The sequence below is a fragment of the Ascaphus truei genome, chromosome 4 (assembly GCF_040206685.1).
Source record: "Ascaphus truei isolate aAscTru1 chromosome 4, aAscTru1.hap1, whole genome shotgun sequence".
NCBI lineage: Eukaryota > Metazoa > Chordata > Amphibia > Anura > Ascaphidae > Ascaphus > Ascaphus truei.
Window position 1 is genome coordinate 423,176,050 of NC_134486.1, and position 24,330 is coordinate 423,200,379.

General features: G+C 59.9%; 1 protein-coding gene across 1 annotated transcript in view; it reads left to right on the plus strand.

The window, feature by feature from the left end:
• Positions 1 to 24,330, plus strand: part of PEX6 (peroxisomal biogenesis factor 6) — a 365,667-nt gene that overhangs the window by 29,784 nt on the left and 311,553 nt on the right. Inside the window, exons 5-6 of the mRNA XM_075595120.1 lie at positions 9,031 to 9,167; positions 15,258 to 15,369. Coding sequence (XP_075451235.1) covers positions 9,031 to 9,167; positions 15,258 to 15,369 — 249 coding nt within the window. The remainder of the gene's footprint in view (positions 1 to 9,030; positions 9,168 to 15,257; positions 15,370 to 24,330) is intronic.

The following is a 24,330-nucleotide window of genomic DNA, read 5'->3' on the forward strand; positions in this document are numbered from 1 at the left end:
ACAGTAATACACATACAGTACACACTGCAGTCTCATAATATAACACAGTAATACACATACAGTACACACTGCAGTCTCATAATATAACACAGTAACACACATACAGTACACACTGCCGTCTCATAATATAACACAGTAACACACATACAGTACACACTGCCGTCTCATAATATAACACAGTAATACACATACAGTACACACTGCCGTCTCATAATATAACACAGTAACACACATACAGCACACACTGCCGTCTCATAATATAACACAGTAACACACATACAGTACACACTGCACTCTCATAATATAACACAGTAATACACATACAGTACACACTGCCGTCTCATAATATAACACAGTAATACACATACAGTACACACTGCAGTCTCATAATATAACACAGTAATACACATACAGTACACACTGCCGTCTCATAATATAACACAGTAATACACATACAGTACACACTGCAGTCTCATAATATAACACAGTAATACACATACAGTACACACTGCAGTCTCATAATATAACACAGTAATACACATACAGTACACACTGCCGTCTCATAATATAACACAGTAACACACATACAGTACACACTGCCGTCTCATAATATAACACAGTAACACACATACAGTACACACTGCCGTCTCATAATATAACACAGTAATACACATACAGTACACACTGCCGTCTCATAATATAACACAGTAACACACATACAGTACACACTGCCGTCTCATAATATAACACAGTAACACACATACAGTACACACTGCACTCTCATAATATAACACAGTAATACACATACAGTACACACTGCCGTCTCATAATATAACACAGTAATACACATACAGTACACACTGCAGTCTCATAATATAACACAGTAACACACATACAGTACACACTGCCGTCTCATAATATAACACAGTAATACACATACAGTACACACTGCCGTCTCATAATATAACACAGTAATACACATACAGTACACACTGCAGTCTCATAATATAACACAGTAATACACATACAGTACACACTGCAGTCTCATAATATAACACAGTAATACACATACAGTACACACTGCAGTCTCATAATATAACACAGTAACACACATACAGTACACACTGCCGTCTCATAATATAACACAGTAACACACATACAGTACACACTGCCGTCTCATAATATAACACAGTAATACACATACAGTACACACTGCCGTCTCATAATATAACACAGTAACACACATACAGCACACACTGCCGTCTCATAATATAACACAGTAACACACATACAGTACACACTGCACTCTCATAATATAACACAGTAATACACATACAGTACACACTGCCGTCTCATAATATAACACAGTAATACACATACAGTACACACTGCAGTCTCATAATATAACACAGTAATACACATACAGTACACACTGCAGTCTCATAATATAACACAGTAATACACATACAGTACACACTGCAGTCTCATAATATAACACAGTAATACACATACAGTACACACTGCAGTCTCATAATATAACACAGTAATACACATACAGTACACACTGCAGTCTCATAATATAACACAGTAATACACATACAGTACACACTGCAGTCTCATAATATAACACAGTAATACACATACAGTACACACTGCAGTCTCATAATATAACACAGTATTACACATACAGTACACACTGCAGTCTCATAATATAACACAGTAACACACATACAGTACACACTGCAGTCTCATAATATAACACAGTAACACACATACAGTACACACTGCAGTCTCATAATATAACACAGTAATACACATACAGTACACACTGCAGTCTCATAATATAACACAGTAACACACATACAGTACACACTGCAGTCTCATAATATAACACAGTAATACACATACAGTACACACTGCAGTCTCATAATATAACACAGTAATACACATACAGTACACACTGCAGTCTCATAATATAACACAGTAATACACATACAGTACACACTGCAGTCTCATAATATAACACAGTAATACACATACAGTACACACTGCAGTCTCATAATATAACACAGTAATACACATACAGTACACACTGCAGTCTCATAATATAACACAGTAACACACATACAGTACACACTGCAGTCTCATAATATAACACAGTAATACACATACAGTACACACTGCAGTCTCATAATATAACACAGTAACACACATACAGTACACACTGCAGTCTCATAATATAACACAGTAATACACATACAGTACACACTGCAGTCTCATAATATAACACAGTAACACATACAGTACACACTGCAGTCTCATAATATAACACAGTAATACACATACAGTACACACTGCAGTCTCATAATATAACACAGTAATACACATACAGTACACACTGCAGTCTCATAATATAACACAGTAACACACATACAGTACACACTGCAGTCTCATAATATAACACAGTAACACACATACAGTACACACTGCAGTCTCATAATATAACACAGTAATACACATACAGTACACACTGCCGTCTCATAATATAACACAGTAATACACATACAGTACACACTGCAGTCTCATAATATAACACAGTAATACACATACAGTACACACTGCCGTCTCATAATATAACACAGTAATACACATACAGTACACACTGCAGTCTCATAATATAACACAGTAATACACATACAGTACACACTGCAGTCTCATAATATAACACAGTAATACACATACAGTACACACTGCAGTCTCATAATATAACACAGTAATACACATACAGTACACACTGCAGTCTCATAATATAACACAGTAACACACATACAGTACACACTGCAGTCTCATAATATAACACAGTAACACACATACAGTACACACTGCAGTCTCATAATATAACACAGTAACACACATACAGTGCACACTGCAGTCTCATAATATAACACAGTAATACACATACAGTACACACTGCAGTCTCATAATATAACACAGTAACACACATACAGTACACACTGCAGTCTCATAATATAACACAGTAATACACATACAGTACACACTGCAGTCTCATAATATAACACAGTAATACACATACAGTACACACTGCAGTCTCATATTATAACACAGTAACACACATACAGTACACACTGCAGTCTCATAATATAACACAGTAATACACATACAGTACACACTGCCGTCTCATAATATAACACAGTAATACCCATACAGTACACACTGCAGTCTCATAATATAACACAGTAATACACATACAGTACACACTGCAGTCTCATAATATAACACAGTAATACACATACAGTACACACTGCCGTCTCATAATATAACACAGTAATACACATACAGTACACACTGCAGTCTCATAATATAACACAGTAATACACATACAGTACACACTGCAGTCTCATAATATAACACAGTAACACACATACAGTACACACTGCAGTCTCATAATATAACACAGTAATACACATACAGTACACACTGCCGTCTCATAATATAACACAGTAATACACATACAGTACACACTGCAGTCTCATAATATAACACAGTAACACACATACAGTACACACTGCAGTCTCATAATATTACACATACAGTACACACTGCAGTCTCATAATATAACACAGTAATACACATACAGTACACACTGCAGTCTCATAATATAACACAGTATTATACAGTCATGGGAAAAAGAAAGTACACCCTCTTTGAATTCCATGGTTTTACATATCAGGACATAACAATCTTCTGTTCCTTAGCAGGTCTTAAAATTAGGTAAATACAACCTCAGATGAACAACACATGGCATATTACACCGTGTCATGATTTATTTAGCAAAAATAAAGCCAAATGGAGAAGCCATGTGTGAAAAACTAAGTAAGCCCCTGCAAGAAAGTAAATTAGATATTCTATTGTTACTGTCATCTCTTTGGAGAAAGACTAAGCAATCCACTGAGTTGAAGCTTTCTATAGAAATGATAGGATTAGGGACAGCTAGGTGTCAGGACTCCTGGGGAGAGGTGAAAGACTGCTGATCAGATCTGGGAATAAGAGCATTGTACTGCCCAGACTCTGAGGCTCCTACCCAGTGGGAGGTCTTGAGTGCCTTAGCCTGCCCCTCCTCTGGCTTTTGTGGCACCAACTCAATCCGTGCTCTGATTGGCCTGCAACCCCTGTCCCATGCAAAGGATAGCCACAGAGGATTATATAAGGGGTGCTGCTGATCAGAGCATGAGACACTCTCTGAGAGACATTCTGTGAAGGAGTTTTGGATATTGACTGACCAGCTGGAGACACGTCAGAGTGGCTGCTGTGTGATCAGCACTCTGATATCCTGGACGAGAAGCGGACAGGGCAAGCCTTCTTGAAGCAGGCCCCAGCACCTAGCAAGGCTAGAGTCTACTCCCCGGGCCCCCAGTTGGTACTGTGTCTTGTTTTGTGTGCCGACACCAGAATAAACCTAATTTTATTCAACAACCTTGTCCTGTCTGGTGCTGGTGATCCCGGTGGTTTCGGTGTAAAAGTACTGGTCTCCCATCACAGGCTTTTTCTGGTGGTAGCAGTGGGATCACTGGGCTTTGTGTTGGGATTTCTTGCAGGAAATCACAGCTCAGAGACAGTCTTGAATTTTCAAGACCACAGGAGAATTTGTTCCAGACAAACGTTGCTCAAACCTACCACAGCGGACAGTGTGGCAGCTATGATTACTCTTCTGGGGCCTGACGCCATGTCCGCTGACCGAATGCAGATTATCCTCTGCTGGTGTCCCACTACCCAGGCTCTGAGCGCCCCCACCCATGGCAATGGCGGTCCGCAAGCCCAAAAGCCCAAGGTGTTGTACAGCAGTTTTACGAAGTTCGTGGATGGCACTGATGATATCAATGCCTTTCTGTGGTACTTCTAGAAGCAGTGTAAGCGACACGAGTTGCCGGAGCAAGCATGGATAAAGTATTTGGGTCCCCAGCAGATTGGGATGGCACAAGTAGTCATCTGTGGGTAGACGGCTGTAAGGCAGCCACTTTTAAGGAGCTGCTGGACGTGCTCGTGAGAGCAGTTCCTGTTGCAATGTATACGAGAGGTGCGGGAGTGGTTGATGGACCACAAGCCAACCACCTACCAGGAGGCCGCCATCATGGTGGACGAGTATGTTACCACTCGGCCCCATTACGGAAAGCGAGTCCTGAACCCTGTGCAGGCTGTGCGAGCACCGAACGTGGCAGACCTTTCCCCCACCCCCAAGCCATGGAGGACCCCGTCGGGAGCCGAAGGGGTAGCTGCGAGGCCCACAGAGTTTGTCCGTGAGTGCCGGTGTTACCTGTGCAACCGTCCGGTACATCTGCGGCTAGACTTCCCCAACGCCCCCATTCCAGTCACCCCAATCCGGAGCAACGTTCACAAGCTGCAAGGCCGATCGCCTGCATGAGGTTGATCCCAACGGTGGAGCAAAGGGAAGCCGTGCAGCAGGTACAGCAGAGGACCCAACCAGCAGTCCCTGCAGCAACTACCAGAGGCACAGCAGAGGCTACAGAAACTCTGGTGCGACCTGATATGGTCAGCACAGAGCACCTTCTCCCAGGGACAGGGATGCAGGGGGAAATGTGGGATGGTGTCTCCAGATCCCTACTGGTTGCCCAAGTATTGCTTGACTGGGGCGCCGGTCGAGGAGTGAGAGATGTCGGAGCGCTGCCTGGCTTGGACACCGACATTCTACTCGGCAATGACCTGGGGCATTTGATCTGCTCTTATGCATAGGAGGATGCTCCTGTGGCAGCTGTCACATGGAGCAAAGGTGGGCATTTACTCAGGAGGAAGATGCTCCCGTGGTGACTGCCACACAGAGCCCAAGTCGGGTAGTTGCCCTGGTGGAGGTGCCTTTGTTGCCGCCACCCACCGATTTGGTCACCGCTCCCCTGCATTTGGAGCCATCGGGTTCCAGGGTCACCGAGGAGAGCAGGCAGGTAAGCCAGACCCAACCTAACCTCTGTCCTGACATCCCTGTTGACCATTCCCCTGACAATGTGACCGAGGGCGAGCGGCCGGAGCTCAGTGAGTGGTATTGGGGCGTGATGCGGACAGACCCCGATCTGGAGTGCGGGAGACCTCGCGCGGGCGAGTCTGACTCTGAGATCATGTCCAATTGATCACCGTGAGCTCGGATACCGGGAACACGTCCCAGATGCTCCAGCCAGATAAGGGACAGAGAGGGAACGGTGGTTGGGGTTAGCTAGGACGATCCTGCTGGCAGGCCATCAGGAGATCCTTCGTACCAGAGCCCAGCTGATGCATGCTTTCTGCTGGCCGGAGGCATAACAGGAGGTATCGGCATTCGGCTATGCCTGTGATGTCTGCCGGCAGGCAGGCAAGCTGGGTGACTATGCAGAGGAGCCCCTGAGTCGCCACCAGGGATAGGTGTGCCCTTAAAGCATCAGGCTGTGAGTGAGTCGGCGTTGTTAGCTGTATGCTGCTCGCCGCTGGGAGATCTGGAGAGCCAGGCTTTCCCCGATGTCCTAGGAGAGGCTAGGCAGAAAGCTCAGTGGAGCAGGGGGAGATAGGTCCCCATCTCGCAGCTCCCCAGCGGGAGCAAAGGCGAGAGGTAGTGGACAGAGCGGGTCCTGGTTCCGGAGAAGACGGGCAGGACTCATCCACCTGATCGCGAGGTCAACAGCGGGGATTACAGACCCCTCCACCGGACCGCGTACCAGGTCTCGGTGGAAAGGGAACGGAGTATGGAGGAGATAGAGGAGACACAGGTCTACCATAGGAGAGGGGAGAGCCAGGGTAGCGTCCCAGACAGACCCCTGACAGAGGTGAACAAGAGGCGGCTCGAGGTGCTGGCAGCCTGGTCACCCGAGTGCGAGCCAGTGTTACAGGCTCTGCCAGTGCCTAGCCACTGCTTGGGCTCAGGAGCGCTGACAGCCTATGTATGTGGGAAGCCCTATCCGGGGCTCATTGAGAACAGCCCCCTAAATTGGTGGCGGAGGATGCCCGGGGAGACTGAGACCTGGTTAACCTGGAGCTGTGCCCTTCAGGACTTGGACTTCGCTAAGGGTTGCGGACATGGCAGCACAGATGGTCTCTCCTGGCTGGACATACCCAGCCACCAACTCACCTCAAGGACTTCCAGGCTTGTGGAGCCACCTGATGGGGTGACTACCCCAGAGCCTTCTTCTTGAGGGGGGAGATGTGACGGTAGGGGTAGCTGGCAGCACAAAACTGGGATGAAGCCCAGCTAGCTGCCCCTAAATCCATGTAACTTGGCCACAAATGTAAAGCTTATTTCGGCCAAATGTTCTTTAATATCTGTGGAAGAACAGGGAATGTGTAAATGTATTTCCAGGTCTGTAAGAATGTATTTGAAAGCATGTATTCTTTATACCCTGTGACAATCCTTCCCCACCGTTTAGAAAGCCGGCATTGTCTTGTGATGTGATTTGTGGTCTGTGTAAATCACTGTAATGTGCTTTGGGTGTCAGCCCTGCAAGAAAGTACATTAGATATTTCACTGCTACTGTAATTTCTACGAAGGAAGACACAGCAATTCACTTAAAGCTTTCTATAGAAATGTAAGGGTTAGGGACAGCTAGGTGTCAGGACTCCTGGGGGGGGGGTGAAAGGCTGCTGATCAGGTCTGGGAGTAAGAGCATTGTACTGCCCAGACTCTGAGGCTCCTTCCCGGTGGGAAGTCTTGAGTGCCTTAGCATGTCCCTCCTCTGGCTTTTGTGGCACCAACTTAATCCGTGCTCTGATTGGCCTGCAGCCCAAGTCCCATGCAAAGGATAGCTACAGAGGGCTATATAAGGGGTGCTGCTGATCAGAGCATGAGAACTTTCTGTGAAGTAGTTTGGATCTTGACTGTGACCAGCTGGAGATACATGTGAGTGGCTGCTGTATGATCAGCACTGTGATATCCTGGATGAGAAGCGACAGGGCAAGTCTTCTTGAAGCAGGCCTCTGCACCTAGCGAGGCTAGAACCTACTCCCCAGGCCCCCAGTTGGTATTGTATGTTGTTTTGTGCATCTTTGTTTTGTCTGCTGCCGTGCCAGAATAAACCCCATTTTATTCAACAACTTTGTCCTGCCTGGTGTTGGTGATCCCGGTGGTTTTGGTATAAAAGTTCTGGTCTCCTGTGACAATTGGCAAGTCGCGTCAGTCTTGATACTGATTTATTGAGAGAGGGACATTTTCTGTCACACACCACACCCACATACCACATACCACACACCACACACCACCAACCCACACCACACACACACACCACCAACACACACACCACCAACACACACACCGCCAACACACACACACCGCCAACACACACACACCGCCAACACACACACACCGCCAACACACACACACCGCCAACACACACACACCGCCAACACACACACACCGCCAACACACACACACCGCCAACACACACACACCGCCAACACACACACACCGCCAACACACACACACCACCAACACACACACACACCACCAACACACACACACACACCACCAACACACACACACCACCAACACACACACACACACACACCACCAACACACACACACACCGCCAACACACACACCGCCAACACACACACACACACACACACACCGCCAACACACACACACACCGCCAACACACACACACACACCGCCAACACACACATACACACCGCCAACACACACACACACACACCGCCAACACACACACACCGCCAACACACACACACACAATGCCAACACACACACACACACCGCCAACACACACACACACACCGCCAACACACACACACACATACCGCCAACACACACACACACACACACCGCCAACACACACACACCGCCAACACACACACACCGCCAACACACACATACACACCGCCAACACACACACACACACACCGCCAACACACACACACACACCGCCAACACACACACACACACACACACACACACACACACACACACACACACACACACACACACAGTCTGTCTCAAACTGACGCAAGGTCATCTTGTCCCAGGAGGGCAGCACTCGCAGTTACGTCCCCTCCTTCCCGTCCCGCGACGGGCACATGTTCTGGAGCAGTCTGGCCCCGGCCGGTTTGTCACGCGCAGTGGATGAGGTTTGCGGGATTCTGACGCCTCATCTCCAGGACACGTGAGTTACTGTATCTGTCCCTGGGGGCTGTGTGCCGCTCCGTCTGTGCTCGGGGGGGGGGGGGGTCTGTGTGCCGCTCCGTCTGTGCTCGGGGGGGGTTTGTGTGCCGCTCCGTCTGTGCTCGGGGGGGGTCTGTGTGCCGCTCCGTCTGTGCTCAGGGGGGGGGGGGTCTGTGTCCCGCTATGCTGGGCTCGGGGGGCCGTGTCAATCTGTGTCTCTCCTCGGGGGGGCCGTGTCCCGCTGCATCTGTCCTCGGGGGGCCGTGTCCCGCTGCGTCTGTCCTCGGGGGGCCGTGTCTCGCTGCGTCTGTTCTTGGTGCGCTGTGTCTCGCTGCGTCTGTCCTCGGGGGGCCGTGTCTCGCTGCGTCTGTCCTCGGGGGGCCGTGTCCCGCTGCGTCTGTCCTCGGGGGGCCATGTCTCGCTGCGTCTGTCCTCGGGGGGCCGTGTCCCGCTGCGTCTGTCCTCGGGGGGCCGTGTCTCGCTGCGTCTGTCCTCGGGGGGCCGTGTCCCGCTGCGTCTGTCCTCGGGGGGCCGTGTCTCGCTGCGTCTGTCCTCGGGGGGCCGTGTCTCGCTGCGTCTGTCCTCGGGGGGCCGTGTCTCGCTGCGTCTATCCTCGGGGGGCCGTGTCCCGCTGCGTCTGTCCTCGGGGGGCCGTGTCTCGCTGCGTCTGTCCTCGGGGGGCCGTGTCTCGCTGCGTCTGTCCTCGGGGGGCCGTGTCTCGCTGCGTCTATCCTCGGGGGGCCGTGTCTCGCTGCGTCTATCCTCGGGGGGCCGTGTCTCGCTGCGTCTGTCCTCGGGGGGCCGTGTCTCGCTGCGTCTGTCCTCGGGGGGCCGTGTCTCGCTGCGTCTGTCCTCGGGGGGCCGTGTCTCACTGCGTCTGTCCTCGGGGGGCCGTGTCTCGCTGCGTCTCTCCTCGGGGGGCCGTGTCCCGCTGCGTCTGTCCTCGGGGGGCCGTGTCTCGCTGCGTCTGTCCTCGGGGGGCCGTGTCTCGCTGCGTCTGTCCTCGGGGGGCCGTGTCTCGCTGCGTCTGTCCTCGGGGGGCCGTGTCTCGCTGCGTCTGTCCTCGGGGGGCCGTGTCTCGCTGCGTCTGTCCTCGGGGGGCCGTGTCCCGCTGCGTCTGTCCTCGGGGGGCCGTGTCTCGCTGCGTCTGTCCTCGGGGGGCCGTGTCTCGCTGCGTCTGTCCTCGGGGGGCCGTGTCCCGCTGCGTCTGTCCTCGGGGGGCCGTGTCCCGCTGCGTCTGTCCTCGGGGGGCCGTGTCTCGCTGCGTCTGTCCTCGGGGGGCCGTGTCCCGCTGCGTCTGTCCTCGGGGGGCCGTGTCTCGCTGCGTCTGTCCTCGGGGGGCCGTGTCTCGCTGCGTCTGTCCTCGGGGGGCCGTGTCTCGCTGCGTCTCTCCTCGGGGGGCCGTGTCCCGCTGCATCTGTCCTCGGGGGGCCGTGTCTCGCTGCGTCTATCTTCGGGGGGCCGTGTCTCGCTGCGTCTGTCCTCGGGGGGCCGTGTCTCGCTGCGTCTGTCCTCGGGGGGCCGTGTCTCGCTGCGTCTGTCCTCGGGGGGCCGTGTCTCGCTGCGTCTGTCCTCGGGGGGCCGTGTCTCGCTGCGTCTGTCCTCGGGGGGCCGTGTCTCGCTGCGTCTGTCCTCGGGGGGCTGTGTCTCACTGCGTCTGTCCTCGGGGGGCCGTGTCCCGCTGCGTCTGTCCTCGGGGGGCCGTGTCTCGCTGCGTCTGTCCTCGGGGGGCCGTGTCCCGCTGCGTCTGTCCTCGGGGGGCCGTGTCTCGCTGCGTCTGTCCTCGGGGGGCCGTGTCCCGCTGCGTCTGTCCTCGGGGGGCCGTGTCTCGCTGCGTCTGTCCTCGGGGGGCCGTGTCTCGCTGCGTCTGTCCTCGGGGGGGCGTGTCTCGCTGCGTCTGTCCTCGGGGGGCCGTGTCCCGCTGCGTCTCTCGGGGGGCCGTGTCCCGCTGCGTCTGTCCTCGGGGGGCCGTGTCTCGCTGCGTCTGTCCTCGGGGGGCCATGTCTCGCTGCGTCTGTCCTCGGGGGGCCGTGTCTCGCTGCGTCTGTCCTCGGGGGGCCGTGTCCCGCTGCGTCTGTCCTCGGGGGGCCGTGTCTCGCTGCGTCTGTCCTCGGGGGGCCGTGTCCCGCTGCGTCTATCCTCGGGGGGCCGTGTCCCGCTGCGTCTGTCCTCGGGGGGGCCGTGTCTCGCTGCGTTTATCCTCGGGGGGCCGTGTCTAGCTGCGTCTGTCCTCGGGGGGCCGTGTCTCGCTGCGTCTCTCCTCGGGGGGCCGTGTCTCGCTGCGTCTGTCCTCGGGGGGCCGTGTCCCGCTGCGTCTGTCCTCGGGGGGCCGTGTCTCGCTGCGTCTATCCTCGGGGGGCCGTGTCTCGCTGCGTCTGTCCTCGGGGGGCCGTGTCCCGCTGCGTCTGTCCTCGGGGGGCCGTGTCTCGCTGCGTCTGTCCTCGGGGGGCCGTGTCTCGCTGCGTCTGTCCTCGGGGGGCCGTGTCTCGCTGCGTCTGTCCTCGGGGGGCCGTGTCTCACTGCGTCTGTCCTCGGGGGGCCGTGTCTCGCTGCGTCTGTCCTCGGGGGGCCGTGTCTCGCTGCGTCTCTCCTCGGGGGGGGCCGTGTCTCGCTGCGTCTCTCCTCGGGGGGCCGTGTCTCGCTGCGTCTATCCTCGGGGGGCCGTGTCTCGCTGCGTCTCTCCTCGGGGGGCCGTGTCTCGCTGCGTCTGTCCTCGGGGGGCCGTGTCCCGCTGCGTCTATCCTCGGGGGGCCGTGTCTCGCTGCGTCTGTCCTCGGGGGGCCGTGTCTCGCTGCGTCTGTCCTCGGGGGGCCGTGTCTCGCTGCGTCTGTCCTCGGGGGGCCGTGTCTCGCTGCGTCTGTCCTCGGGGGGCCGTGTCTCGCTGCGTCTGTCCTCGGGGGGCCGTGTCTCGCTGCGTCTGTCCTCGGGGGGCCGTGTCCCGCTGCGTCTGTCCTCGGGGGGCCATGTCCCGCTGCGTCTGTCCTCGGGGGGCCGTGTCTCGCTGCGTCTGTCCTCGGGGGGGCCGTGTCTCGCTGCGTCTGTCCTCGGGGGGCCGTGTCTCGCTGCGTCTGTCCTCGGGGGGCCGTGTCTCGCTGCGTCTGTCCTCGGGGGGCCGTGTCTCGCTGCGTCTGTCCTCGGGGGGCCGTGTCTCGCTGCGTCTGTCCTCGGGGGGCCGTGTCTCGCTGCGTCTGTCCTCGGGGGGCCGTGTCTCGCTGCGTCTGTCCTCGGGGGGCCGTGTCTCGCTGCGTCTCTCGGGGGGCCGTGTCCCGCTGCGTCTGTCCTCGGGGGGCCGTGTCTCGCTGCGTCTATCCTCGGGGGGCCGTGTCTCGCTGCGTCTGTCCTCGGGGGGCCGTGTCTCGCTGCATCTGTCCTCGGGGGGCCGTGTCTCGCTGCGTCTGTCCTCGGGGGGCCGTGTCTCGCTGCGTCTGTCCTCGGGGGGCCGTGTCTCGCTGCGTCTGTCCTCGGGGGGCCGTGTCTCGCTGCGTCTGTCCTCGGGGGGCCGTGTCTCGCTGCGTCTATCCTCGGGGGGCCGTGTCTCGCTGCATCTGTCCTCGGGGGGCCGTGTCTCGCTGCGTCTGTCCTCGGGGGGCCGTGTCTCGCTGCGTCTGTCCTCGGGGGGCCGTGTCTCGCTGCGTCTGTCCTCGGGGGGCCGTGTCTCGCTGCGTCTGTCCTCGGGGGGCCGTGTCTCGCTGCGTCTATCCTCGGGGGGACGTGTCCCGCTGCGTCTGTCCTCGGGGGGCCGTGTCCCGCTGCGTCTGTCCTCGGGGGGCCGTGTCCCGCTGCGTCTGTCCTCGGGGGGCCGTGTCTCGCTGCGTCTGTCCTCGGGGGGCCGTGTCCCGCTGCGTCTGTCCTCGGGGGGCCGTGTCTCGCTGCGTCTGTCCTCGGGGGGCCGTGTCTCGCTGCGTCTGTCCTCGGGGGGCCGTGTCTCGCTGCGTCTGTCCTCGGGGGGCCGTGTCTCGCTGCGTCTGTCCTCGGGGGGCCGTGTCTCGCTGCGTCTCTCCTCGGGGGGCCGTGTCTCGCTGCGTCTGTCCTCGGGGGGCCGTGTCTCGCTGCGTCTGTCCTCGGGGGGCCGTGTCTCGCTGCGTCTATCCTCGGGGGGCCGTGTCTCGCTGCGTCTGTCCTCGGGGGGCCGTGTCTCGCTGCGTCTGTCCTCGGGGGGCCGTGTCCCGCTGCGTCTGTCCTCGGGGGGCCGTGTCCCGCTGCGTCTGTCCTCGGGGGGCCGTGTCTCGCTGCGTCTGTCCTCGGGGGGCCGTGTCCCGCTGCGTCTATCCTCGGGGGGCCGTGTCTCGCTGCGTCTGTCCTCGGGGGGCCGTGTCTCGCTGCGTCTGTCCTCGGGGGGCCGTGTCCCGCTGCGTCTGTCCTCGGGGGGCCGTGTCCCGCTGCGTCTGTCCTCGGGGGGCCGTGTCTCGCTGCGTCTGTCCTCGGGGGGCCGTGTCCCGCTGCGTCTGTCCTCGGGGGGCCGTGTCTCGCTGCGTCTGTCCTCGGGGGGCCGTGTCTCGCTGCGTCTCTCCTCGGGGGGCCGTGTCTCGCTGCGTCTGTCCTCGGGGGGCCGTGTCTCGCTGCGTCTATCCTCGGGGGGGCCGTGTCTCGCTGCGTCTGTCCTCGGGGGGCCGTGTCTCGCTGCGTCTCTCCTCGGGGGGCCGTGTCCCGCTGCGTCTGTCCTCGGGGGGCCGTGTCCCGCTGCGTCTGTCCTCGGGGGGGCCGTGTCTCGCTGCGTCTGTCCTCGGTGCGCCGTGTCTCGCTGCGTCTGTCCTCGGGGGGCCGTGTCTCGCTGCGTCTATCCTCGGGGGGCCGTGTCTCGCTGCGTCTGTCCTCGGGGGGCCGTGTCTCGCTGCGTCTGTCCTCGGGGGGCCGTGTCCCGCTGCGTCTCTCGGGGGGCCGTGTCTCGCTGCGTCTCTCCTCGGGGGGCCGTGTCTCGCTGCGTCTGTCCTCGGGGGGCCGTGTCTCGCTGCGTCTGTCCTCGGGGGGCCGTGTCCCGCTGCGTCTCTCGGGGGGCCGTGTCTCGCTGCGTCTCTCCTCGGGGGGCCGTGTCTCGCTGCGTCTGTCCTCGGGGGGCCGTGTCCCGCTGCGTCTGTCCTCGGGGGGCCGTGTCCCGCTGCGTCTCTCCTCGGGGGGCCGTGTCTCGCTGCGTCTGTCCTCGGGGGGCCGTGTCTCGCTGCGTCTGTCCTCGGGGGGCCGTGTCTCGCTGCGTCTGTCCTCGGGGGGCCGTGTCCCGCTGCGTCTGTCCTCGGGGGGCCGTGTCTCGCTGCGTCTGTCCTCGGGGGGCCGTGTCTCGCTGCGTCTGTCCTCGGGGGGCCGTGTCTCGCTGCGTCTGTCCTCGGGGGGCCGTGTCCCGCTGCGTCTGTCCTCGGGGGGCCGTGTCTCGCTGCGTCTGTCCTCGGGGGGCCGTGTCTCGCTGCGTCTGTCCTCGGGGGGCCGTGTCTCGCTGCGTCTGTCCTCGGGGGGCCGTGTCTCGCTGCGTCTGTCCTCGGGGGGCCGTGTCTCGCTGCGTCTGTCCTCGGGGGGCCGTGTCTCGCTGCGTCTATCCTCGGGGGGCCGTGTCTCGCTGCGTCTGTCCTCGGGGGGCCGTGTCCCGCTGCGTCTGTCCTCGGGGGGCCGTGTCTCGCTGCGTCTGTCCTCGGGGGGCCGTGTCTCGCTGCGTCTGTCCTCGGGGGGCCGTGTCTCGCTGCGTCTCTCCTCGGGGGGCCGTGTCTCGCTGCGTCTGTCCTCGGGGGGCCGTGTCTCGCTGCGTCTGTCCTCGGGGGGCCGTGTCTCGCTGCGTCTGTCCTCGGGGGGGCCGTGTCTCGCTGCGTCTGTCCTCGGGGGGCCGTGTCTCGCTGCGTCTGTCCTCGGGGGGCCGTGTCCCGCTGCGTCTGTCCTCGGGGGGCCGTGTCTCGCTGCGTCTGTCCTCGGGGGGCCGTGTCCCGCTGCGTCTGTCCTCGGGGGGCCGTGTCTCGCTGCGTCTGTCCTCGGGGGGGCGTGTCTCGCTGCGTCTGTCCTCGGTGCGCCGTGTCTCGCTGCGTCTGTCCTCGGGAGGCCGTGTCTCGCTGCGTCTGTCCTCGGTGCGCCGTGTCCTGGCGCTGGGTGCGATATAATGTTGTTCTCCTCACAGGGGTGAGATACTGGGCACCTGTGGCACGGTCCTTTTCTCTGGTCCGAGTGGCAGTGGGAAGGTGACCGTTGTGCGAGCTGCCTGCAGCCGGCTAAATCTACACATGTACGAGGTGAGTGACTGTGCCACGGAGAGACTCCCTTACTGCCTCACACAGAGCCATCTCCATCCCTGTGTCCCCTGTCTGTCACGCTTCCCCCGTGTCTCTCTCAGGCTGAGTGTGCGGGGCTGGGCAGAGAGAGCAGCGCTGGCAGTGTGACGTGTCCCCGTGTCTCTCTCAGGCTGAGTGTGCGGGGCTGTGCAGAGAGAGCAGCGCTGGCAGTGTGACGTGTCCCCGTGTCTCTCTCAGGCTGAGTGTGCGGGGCTGTGCAGAGAGAGCAGCGCTGGCGGTGTGACGTGTCCCCGTGTCTCTCTCAGGCTGAGTGTGCGGGGCTGTGCAGAGAGAGCAGCGCTGGCAGTGTGACGTGTCCCCGTGTCTCTCTCAGGCTGAGTGTGCGGGGCTGTGCAGAGAGAGCAGCGCTGGCGGTGTGACATGTCCCCGTGTCTCTCTCAGGCTGAGTGTGCGGGGCTGTGCAGAGAGAGCAGCGCTGGCAGTGTTACGTGTCCCCGTGTCTCTCTCAGGCTGAGTGTGCGGGGCTGTGCAGAGAGAGCAGCGCTGGCAGTGTGACGTGTCCCCGTGTCTCTCTCAGGCTGAGTGTGCGGGGCTGGGCAGAGAGAGCAGCGCTGGCAGTGTGACGTGTCCCCGTGTCTCAGGATGAGTGTGCGGGGCTGTGCAGAGAGAGCAGCGCTGGCAGTGTGACGTGTCCCCGTGTCTCTCTCAGGCTGAGTGTGCGGGGCTGTGCAGAGAGAGCAGCGCTGGCAGTGTGACGTGTCCCCGTGTCTCTCTCAGGCTGAGTGTGCGGGGCTGTGCAGAGAGAGCAGCGCTGGCAGTGTGACGTGTCCCCGTGTCTCTCTCAGGCTGAGTGTGCGGGGCTGTGCAGAGAGAGCAGCGCTGGCGGTGTGACGTGTCCCCGTGTCTCTCTCAGGCTGAGTGTGCGGGGCTGTGCAGAGAGAGCAGCGCTGGCAGTGTGACGTGTCCCCGTGTCTCTCTCAGGCTGAGTGTGCGGGGCTGTGCAGAGAGAGCAGCGCTGGCAGTGTGACGTGTCCCCGTGTCTCTCTCAGGCTGAGTGTGCGGGGCTGTGCAGAGAGAGCAGCGCTGGCAGTGTGACGTGTCCCCGTGTCTCTCTCAGGCTGAGTGTGCGGGGCTGTGCAGAGAGAGCAGCGCTGGCGGTGTGACGTGTCCCCGTGTCTCTCTCAGGCTGAGTGTGCGGGGCTGTGCAGAGAGAGCAGCGCTGGCAGTGTGACGTGTCCCCGTGTCTCTCTCAGGCTGAGTGTGCGGGGCTGTGCAGAGAGAGCAGCGCTGGCAGTGTGACGTGTCCCCGTGTCTCTCTCAGGCTGAGTGTGCGGGGCTGTGCAGAGAGAGCAGCGCTGGCAGTGTGACGTGTCCCTGTGTCTCTCTCAGGCTGAGTGTGCGGGGCTGTGCAGAGAGAGCAGCGCTGGCAGTGTGACGTGTCCCCGTGTCTCTCTCAGGCTGAGTGTGCGGGGCTGTGCAGAGAGAGCAGCGCTGGCGGTGTGACGTGTCCCCGTGTCTCTCTCAGGCTGAGTGTGCGGGGCTGTGCAGAGAGAGCAGCGCTGGCAGTGTGACGTGTCCCCGTGTCTCAGGCTGAGTGTGCGGGGCTGTGCAGAGAGAGCAGCGCTGGCAGTGTGACGTGTCCCCGTGTCTCTCTCAGGCTGAGTGTGCGGGGCTGTGCAGAGAGAGCAGCGCTGGCAGTGTGACGTGTCCCCGTGTCTCTCTCAGGCTGAGTGTGCGGGGCTGTGCAGAGAGAGCAGCGCTGGCAGTGTGACGTGTCCCCGTGTCTCTCTCAGGCTGAGTGTGCGGGGCTGTGCAGAGAGAGCAGCGCTGGCAGTGTGACGTGTCCCCGTGTCTCTCTCAGGCTGAGTGTGCGGGGCTGTGCAGAGAGAGCAGCGCTGGCAGTGTGACGTGTCCCTGTGTCTCTCTCAGGCTGAGTGTGCGGGGCTGTGCAGAGAGAGCAGCGCTGGCAGTGTGACGTGTCCCCGTGTCTCTCTCAGGCTGAGTGTGCGGGGCTGTGCAGAGAGAGCAGCGCTGGCGGTGTGACGTGTCCCCGTGTCTCTCTCAGGCTGAGTGTGCGGGCCTGTGCAGAGAGAGCAGCGCTGGCAGTGTGACGTGTCCCCGTGTCTCTCTCAGGCTGAGTGTGCGGGGCTGTGCAGAGAGAGCAGCGCTGGCAGTGTGACGTGTCCCCGTGTCTCTCTCAGGCTGAGTGTGCAGGGCTGTGCAGAGAGAGCAGCGCTGGCAGTGTGACGTGTCCCCGTGTCTCTCTCCGGCTGAGTGTGCGGGGCTGTGCAGAGAGAGCAGCGCTGGCAGTGTGACGTGTCCCTGTCTCTCTCAGGCTGAGTGTGCGGGGCTGTGCAGAGAGAGCAGCGCTGGCAGTGTGACGTGTCCCCGTGTCTCTCTCAGGCTGAGTGTGCGGGGCTGTGCAGAGAGAGCAGCGCTGGCAGTGTGACGTGTCCCCGTGTCTCTCTCAGGCTGAGTGTGCGGGGCTGTGCAGAGAGAGCAGCGCTGGCGGTGTGACGTGTCCCCGTGTCTCTCTCAGGCTGAGTGTGCGGGGCTGTGCAGAGAGAGCAGCGCTGGCAGTGTGACGTGTCCCTGTGTCTCTCTCAGGCTGAGTGTGCGGGGCTGTGCAGAGAGAGCAGCGCTGGCAGTGTGACGTGTCCCTGTGTCTCTCTCAGGCTGAGTGTGCGGGGCTGTGCAGAGAGAGCAGCGCTGGCAGTGTGACGTGTCCCTGTGTCTCTCTCAGGCTGAGTGTGCGGGGCTGTGCAGAGAGAGCAGCGCTGGCGGTGTGACGTGTCCCTGTGTCTCTCTCAGGCTGAGTGTTTGGTGCTGTGCAGAGAGAGCAGCGCTGGCAGTGTGACGTGTCCCCGTGTCTCTCTCAGGCTGAGTGTGCGGGGCTGTGCAGAGAGAGCAGCGCTGGCAGTGTGACGTGTCCCCGTGTCTCTCTCAGGCTGAGTGTGCGGGGCTGTGCAGAGAGAGCAGCGCTGGCAGTGTGACGTGTCCCCGTGTCTCAGGCTGAGTGTGCGGGGCTGTGCAGAGAGAGCAGCGCTGGCAGTGTGACGTGTCCCCGTGTCTCTCTCAGGCTGAGTGTGCGGGGCTGTGCAGAGAGAGCAGCGCTGGCAGTGTGACGTGTCCCCGTGTCTCTCTCAGGCTGAGTGTGCGGGGCTGTGCAGAGAGAGCAGCGCTGGCAGTGTGACGTGTCCCCGTGTCTCTCTCAGGCTGAGTGTGCGGGGCTGTGCAGAGAGAGCAGCGCTGGTGGTGTGACGTGTCCCCGTGTCTCAGGCTGAGTGTGCGGGGCTGTGCAGAGAGAGCAGCGCTGGCAGTGTGACGTGTCCCCGTGTCTCTCTCAGGCTGAGTGTGCGGGGCTGTGCAGAGAGAGCAGCGCTGGTGGTGTGACGTGTCCCCGTGTCTCAGGCTGAGTGTGCGGGGCTGTGCAGAGAGAGCAGCGCTGGCAGTGTGACGTGTCCCCGTGTCTCTCTCAGGCTGAGTGTGCGGGGCTGTGCAGAGAGAGCAGCGCTGGCAGTGTGACGTGTCCCCGTGTCTCTCTCAGGCTGAGTGTGCGGGGCTGTGCAGAGAGAGCAGCGCTGGCGGTGTGACGTGTCCCCGTGTCTCTCTCAGGCTGAGTGTGCGGGGCTGTGCAGAGAGAGCAGTGCTGGCAGTGTGACATGTCCCTGTGTCTCTCTCAGGCTGAGTGTGCGGGGCTGTGCAGAGAGAGCAGCGCTGGCAGTGTGACGTGTCCCTGTGTCTCTCTCAGGCTGAGTGTGCGGGGCTGTGCAGAGAGAGCAGCGCTGGCGGTGTGACGTGTCCCCGTGTCTCTCTCAGGCTGAGTGTGCGGGGCTGTGCAGAGAGAGCAGCGCTGGCGGTGTGACGTGTCCCCGTGTCTCTCTCAGGCTGAGTGTGCGGGGCTGTGCAGAGAGAGCAGCGCTGGCAGTGTGACGTGTCCCCGTGTCTCTCTCAGGCTGAGTGTGCGGGGCTGTGCAGAGAGAGCAGCGCTGGCAGTGTGACGTGTCCCCGTGTCTCTCTCAGGCTGAGTGTGCGGGGCTGTGCAGAGAGAGCAGCGCTGGCAGTGTGACGTGTCCCCGTGTCTCAGGCTGAGTGTGCGGGGCTGTGCAGAGAGAGCAGCGCTGGCAGTGTGACGTGTCCCCGTGTCTCTCTCAGGCTGAGTGTGCGGGGCTGTGCAGAGAGAGCAGCGCTGGCAGTGTGACGTGTCCCCGTGTCTCTCTCAGGCTGAGTGTGCGGGGCTGTGCAGAGAGAGCAGCGCTGGCAGTGTGACGTGTCCCCGTGTCTCTCTCAGGCTGAGTGTGCGGGGCTGTGCAGAGAGAGCAGCGCTGGCAGTGTGACGTGTCCCCGTGTCTCTCTCAGGCTGAGTGTGCGGGGCTGTGCAGAGAGAGCAGCGCTGGCAGTGTGACGTGTCCCCGTGTCTCTCTCAGGCTGAGTGTGCGGGGCTGTGCAGAGAGAGCAGCGCTGGCGGTGTGACGTGTCCCCGTGTCTCTCTCAGGCTGAGTGTGCGGGGCTGTGCAGAGAGAGCAGCGCTGGCAGTGTGACGTGTCCCCGTGTCTCAGGCTGAGTGTGCGGGGCTGTGCAGAGAGAGCAGCGCTGGCAGTGTGACGTGTCCCCGTGTCTCTCTCAGGCTGAGTGTGCGGGGCTGTGCAGAGAGAGCAGCGCTGGCAGTGTGACGTGTCCCCGTGTCTCTCTCAGGCTGAGTGTGCGGGGCTGTGCAGAGAGAGCAGCGCTGGCAGTGTGACGTGTCCCCGTGTCTCTCTCAGGCTGAGTGTGCGGGGCTGTGCAGAGAGAGCAGCGCTGGCAGTGTGACGTGTCCCCGTGTCTCTCTCAGGCTGAGTGTGCGGGGCTGTGCAGAGAGAGCAGCGCTGGCAGTGTGACGTGTCCCTGTGTCTCTCTCAGGCTGAGTGTGCGGGGCTGTGCAGAGAGAGCAGCGCTGGCAGTGTGACGTGTCCCCGTGTCTCTCTCAGGCTGAGTGTGCGGGGCTGTGCAGAGAGAGCAGCGCTGGCGGTGTGACGTGTCCCCGTGTCTCTCTCAGGCTGAGTGTGCGGGCCTGTGCAGAGAGAGCAGCGCTGGCAGTGTGACGTGTCCCCGTGTCTCTCTCAGGCTGAGTGTGCGGGGCTGTGCAGAGAGAGCAGCGCTGGCAGTGTGACGTGTCCCCGTGTCTCTCTCAGGCTGAGTGTGCAGGGCTGTGCAGAGAGAGCAGCGCTGGCAGTGTGACGTGTCCCCGTGTCTCTCTCCGGCTGAGTGTGCGGGGCTGTGCAGAGAGAGCAGCGCTGGCAGTGTGACGTGTCCCTGTCTCTCTCAGGCTGAGTGTGCGGGGCTGTGCAGAGAGAGCAGCGCTGGCAGTGTGACGTGTCCCCGTGTCTCTCTCAGGCTGAGTGTGCGGGGCTGTGCAGAGAGAGCAGCGCTGGCAGTGTGACGTGTCCCCGTGTCTCTCTCAGGCTGAGTGTGCGGGGCTGTGCAGAGAGAGCAGCGCTGGCAGTGTGACGTGTCCCCGTGTCTCTCTCAGGCTGAGTGTGCGGGGCTGTGCAGAGAGAGCAGCGCTGGCGGTGTGACGTGTCCCCGTGTCTCTCTCAGGCTGAGTGTGCGGGGCTGTGCAGTGAGAGCAGCGCTGGCGGTGTGACGTGTCCCCGTGTCTCTCTCAGGCTGAGTGTGCGGGACTGTGCAGAGAGAGCAGCGCTGGCAGTGTGACGTGTCCCAGTCTCTCTCAGGCTGAGTGTGCGGGGCTGTGCAGAGAGAGCAGCGCTGGCAGTGTGACGTGTCCCCGTGTCTCTCTCCGGCTGAGTGTGCGGGGCTGTGCAGAGAGAGCAGCGCTGGCAGTGTGACGTGTCCCTGTCTCTCTCAGGCTGAGTGTGCGGGGCTGTGCAGAGAGAGCAGCGCTGGCGGTGTGACAGTGTCCCCGTGTCTCTCTCAGGCTGAGTGTGCGGGGCTGTGCAGAGAGAGCAGCGCTGGCAGTGTGACGTGTCCCTGTGTCTCTCTCAGGCTGAGTGTGCGGGGCTGTGCAGAGAGAGCAGCGCTGGCGGTGTGACGTGTCCCCGTGTCTCTCTCAGGCTGAGTGTGCGGGGCTGTGCAGAGAGAGCAGCGCTGGCAGTGTGACGTGTCCCCGTGTCTCTCTCAGGCTGAGTGTGCGGGGCTGTGCAGAGAGAGCAGCGCTGGCAGTGTGACGTGTCCCGTGTCTCTCTCAGGCTGAGTGTGCGGGGCTGTGCAGAGAGAGCAGCGCTGGCAGTGTGACGTGTCCCGTGTCTCTCTCAGGCTGAGTGTGCGGGGCTGTGCAGAGAGAGCAGCGCTGGCAGTGTGACGTGTCCCTGTGTCTCTCTCAGGCTGAGTGTGCGGGGCTGTGCAGAGAGAGCAGCGCTGGCAGTGTGACGTGTCCCTGTGTCTCTCTCAGGCTGAGTGTGCGGGGCTGTGCAGAGAGAGCAGCGCTGGCAGTGTGACGTGTCCCTGTGTCTCTCTCAGGCTGAGTGTTTGGTGCTGTGCAGAGAGAGCAGCGCTGGCAGTGTGACGTGTCCCCGTGTCTCTCTCAGGCTGAGTGTGCGGGGCTGTGCAGAGAGAGCAGCGCTGGCGGTGTGACGTGTCCCTGTGTCTCTCTCAGGCTGAGTGTTTGGGGCTGTGCAGAGAGAGCAGCGCTGGCAGTGTGACGTGTCCCTGTGTCTCAGGCTGAGTGTGCGGGGCTGTGCAGAGAGAGCAGCGCTGGCAGTGTGACGTGTCCCCGTGTCTCTCTCAGGCTGAGTGTGCGGGGCTGTGCAGAGAGAGCAGCGCTGGCAGTGTGACGTGTCCCCGTGTCTCTCTCAGGCTGAGTGTGCGGGGCTGTGCAGAGAGAGCAGCGCTGGCAGTGTGACGTGTCCCCGTGTCTCTCTCAGGCTGAGTGTGCGGGGCTGTGCAGAGAGAGCAGCGCTGGCAGTGTGACGTGTCCCCGTGTCCTCAGGCTGAGTGTGCGGGGCTGTGCAGAGAGAGCAGCGCTGGCAGTGTGACGTGTCCCCGTGTCTCTCTCAGGCTGAGTGTGCGGGGCTGTGCAGAGAGAGCAGCGCTGGCAGTGTGACGTGTCCCCGTGTCTCTCTCAGGCTGAGTGTGCGGGGCTGTGCAGAGAGAGCAGCGCTGGCAGTGTGACGTGTCCCCGTGTCTCTCTCAGGCTGAGTGTGCGGGGCTGTGCAGAGAGTGCAGCGCTGGCAGTGTGACGTGTCCCCGTCTCTCTCTCAGGCTGAGTGTGCGGGGCTGTGCAGAGAGAGCAGCGCTGGCGGTGTGACGTGTCCCCGTCTCTCTCAGGCTGAGTGTGCGGGGCTGTGCAGAGAGAGCAGCGCTGGCAGTGTGACGTGTCCCCGTGTCTCTCTCAGGCTGAGTGTGCGGGGCTGTGCAGAGAGAGCAGCGCTGGCGGTGTGACGTGTCCCCGTGTCTCTCTCAGGCTGAGTGTGCGGGGCTGTGCAGAGAGAGCAGCGCTGGCAGTGTGACGTGTCCCCGTGTCTCTCTCAGGTTGAGTGTGCGGGGCTGTGCAGAGAGAGCAGCGCTGGCAGTGTGACGTGTCCCTGTGTCTCTCTCAGGCTGAGTGTGCGGGGCTGTGCAGAGAGAGCAGCGCTGGCAGTGTGACGTGTCCCCGTGTCTCAGGCTGAGTGTGCGGGGCTGTGCAGAGAGAGCAGCGCTGGCAGTGTGACGTGTCCCTGTCTCTCTCAGGCTGAGTGTGCGGTGCTGTGCAGAGAGAGCAGCGCTGGCAGTGTGACGTGTCCCCGTCTCTCTCTCAGGCTGAGTGTGCGGGGCTGTGCAGAGAGAGCAGCGCTGGCAGTGTGACGTGTCCCCGTGTCTCTCTCAGGCTGAGTGTGCGGGGCTGTGCAGAGAGAGCAGCGCTGGCAGTGTGACGTGTCCCCGTGTCTCTCTCAGGCTGAGTGTGCGGGGCTGTGCAGAGAGAGCAGCGCTGGCAGTGTGACGCGTCCCCGTGTCTCTCTCAGGCTGAGTGTGCGGGGCTGTGCAGAGAGAGCAGCGCTGGCAGTGTGACGTGTCCCCGCGTCTCTCTCAGGCTGAGTGTGCGGGGCTGTGCAGAGAGAGCAGCGCTGGCGGTGTGACGTGTCCCCGTGTCTCTCTCAGGCTGAGTGTGCGGGGCTGTGCAGAGAGAGCAGCGCTGGCAGTGTGACGTGTCCCCGTGTCTCTCTCAGGCTGAGTGTGCGGGGCTGTGCAGAGAGAGCAGCGCTGGCAGTGTGACGTGTCCCCGTGTCTCTCTCAGGCTGAGTGTGCGGGGCTGTGCAGAGAGAGCAGCGCTGGCGGTGTGACGTGTCCCCGTGTCTCTCTCAGGCTGAGTGTGCGGGGCTGTGCAGAGAGAGCAGCGCTGGCAGTGTGACGTGTCCCCGTGTCTCTCTCAGGCTGAGTGTGCGGGGCTGTGCAGAGAGAGCAGCGCTGGCAGTGTGACGTGTCCCTGTGTCTCTCTCAGGCTGAGTGTGCGGGGCTGTGCAGAGAGAGCAGCGCTGGCGGTGTGACGTGTCCCTGTGTCTCTCTCAGGCTGAGTGTTTGGTGCTGTGCAGAGAGTGCAGCGCTGGCAGTGTGACGTGTCCCCGTGTCTCTCTCAGGCTGAGTGTGCGGGGCTGTGCAGAGAGAGCAGCGCTGGCAGTGTGACGTGTCCCCGTGTCTCTCTCAGGCTGAGTGTGCGGGGCTGGGCAGAGAGAGCAGCGCTGGCGGTGTGACGTGTCCCCGTGTCTCTCTCAGGCTGAGTGTGCGGGCCTGTGCAGAGAGAGCAGCGCTGGCGGTGTGACATGTCCCCGTGTCTCTCTCAGGCTGAGTGTGCGGGGCTGTGCAGAGAGAGCAGCGCTGGCGGTGTGACGTGTCCCCGTGTCTCTCTCAGGCTGAGTGTGCGGGGCTGTGCAGAGAGAGCAGCGCTGGCAGTGTGACGTGTCCCCGTGTCTCTCTCAGGCTGAGTGTGCGGGGCTGTGCAGAGAGAGCAGCGCTGGCAGTGTGACGTGTCCCCGTGTCTCTCTCCGGCTG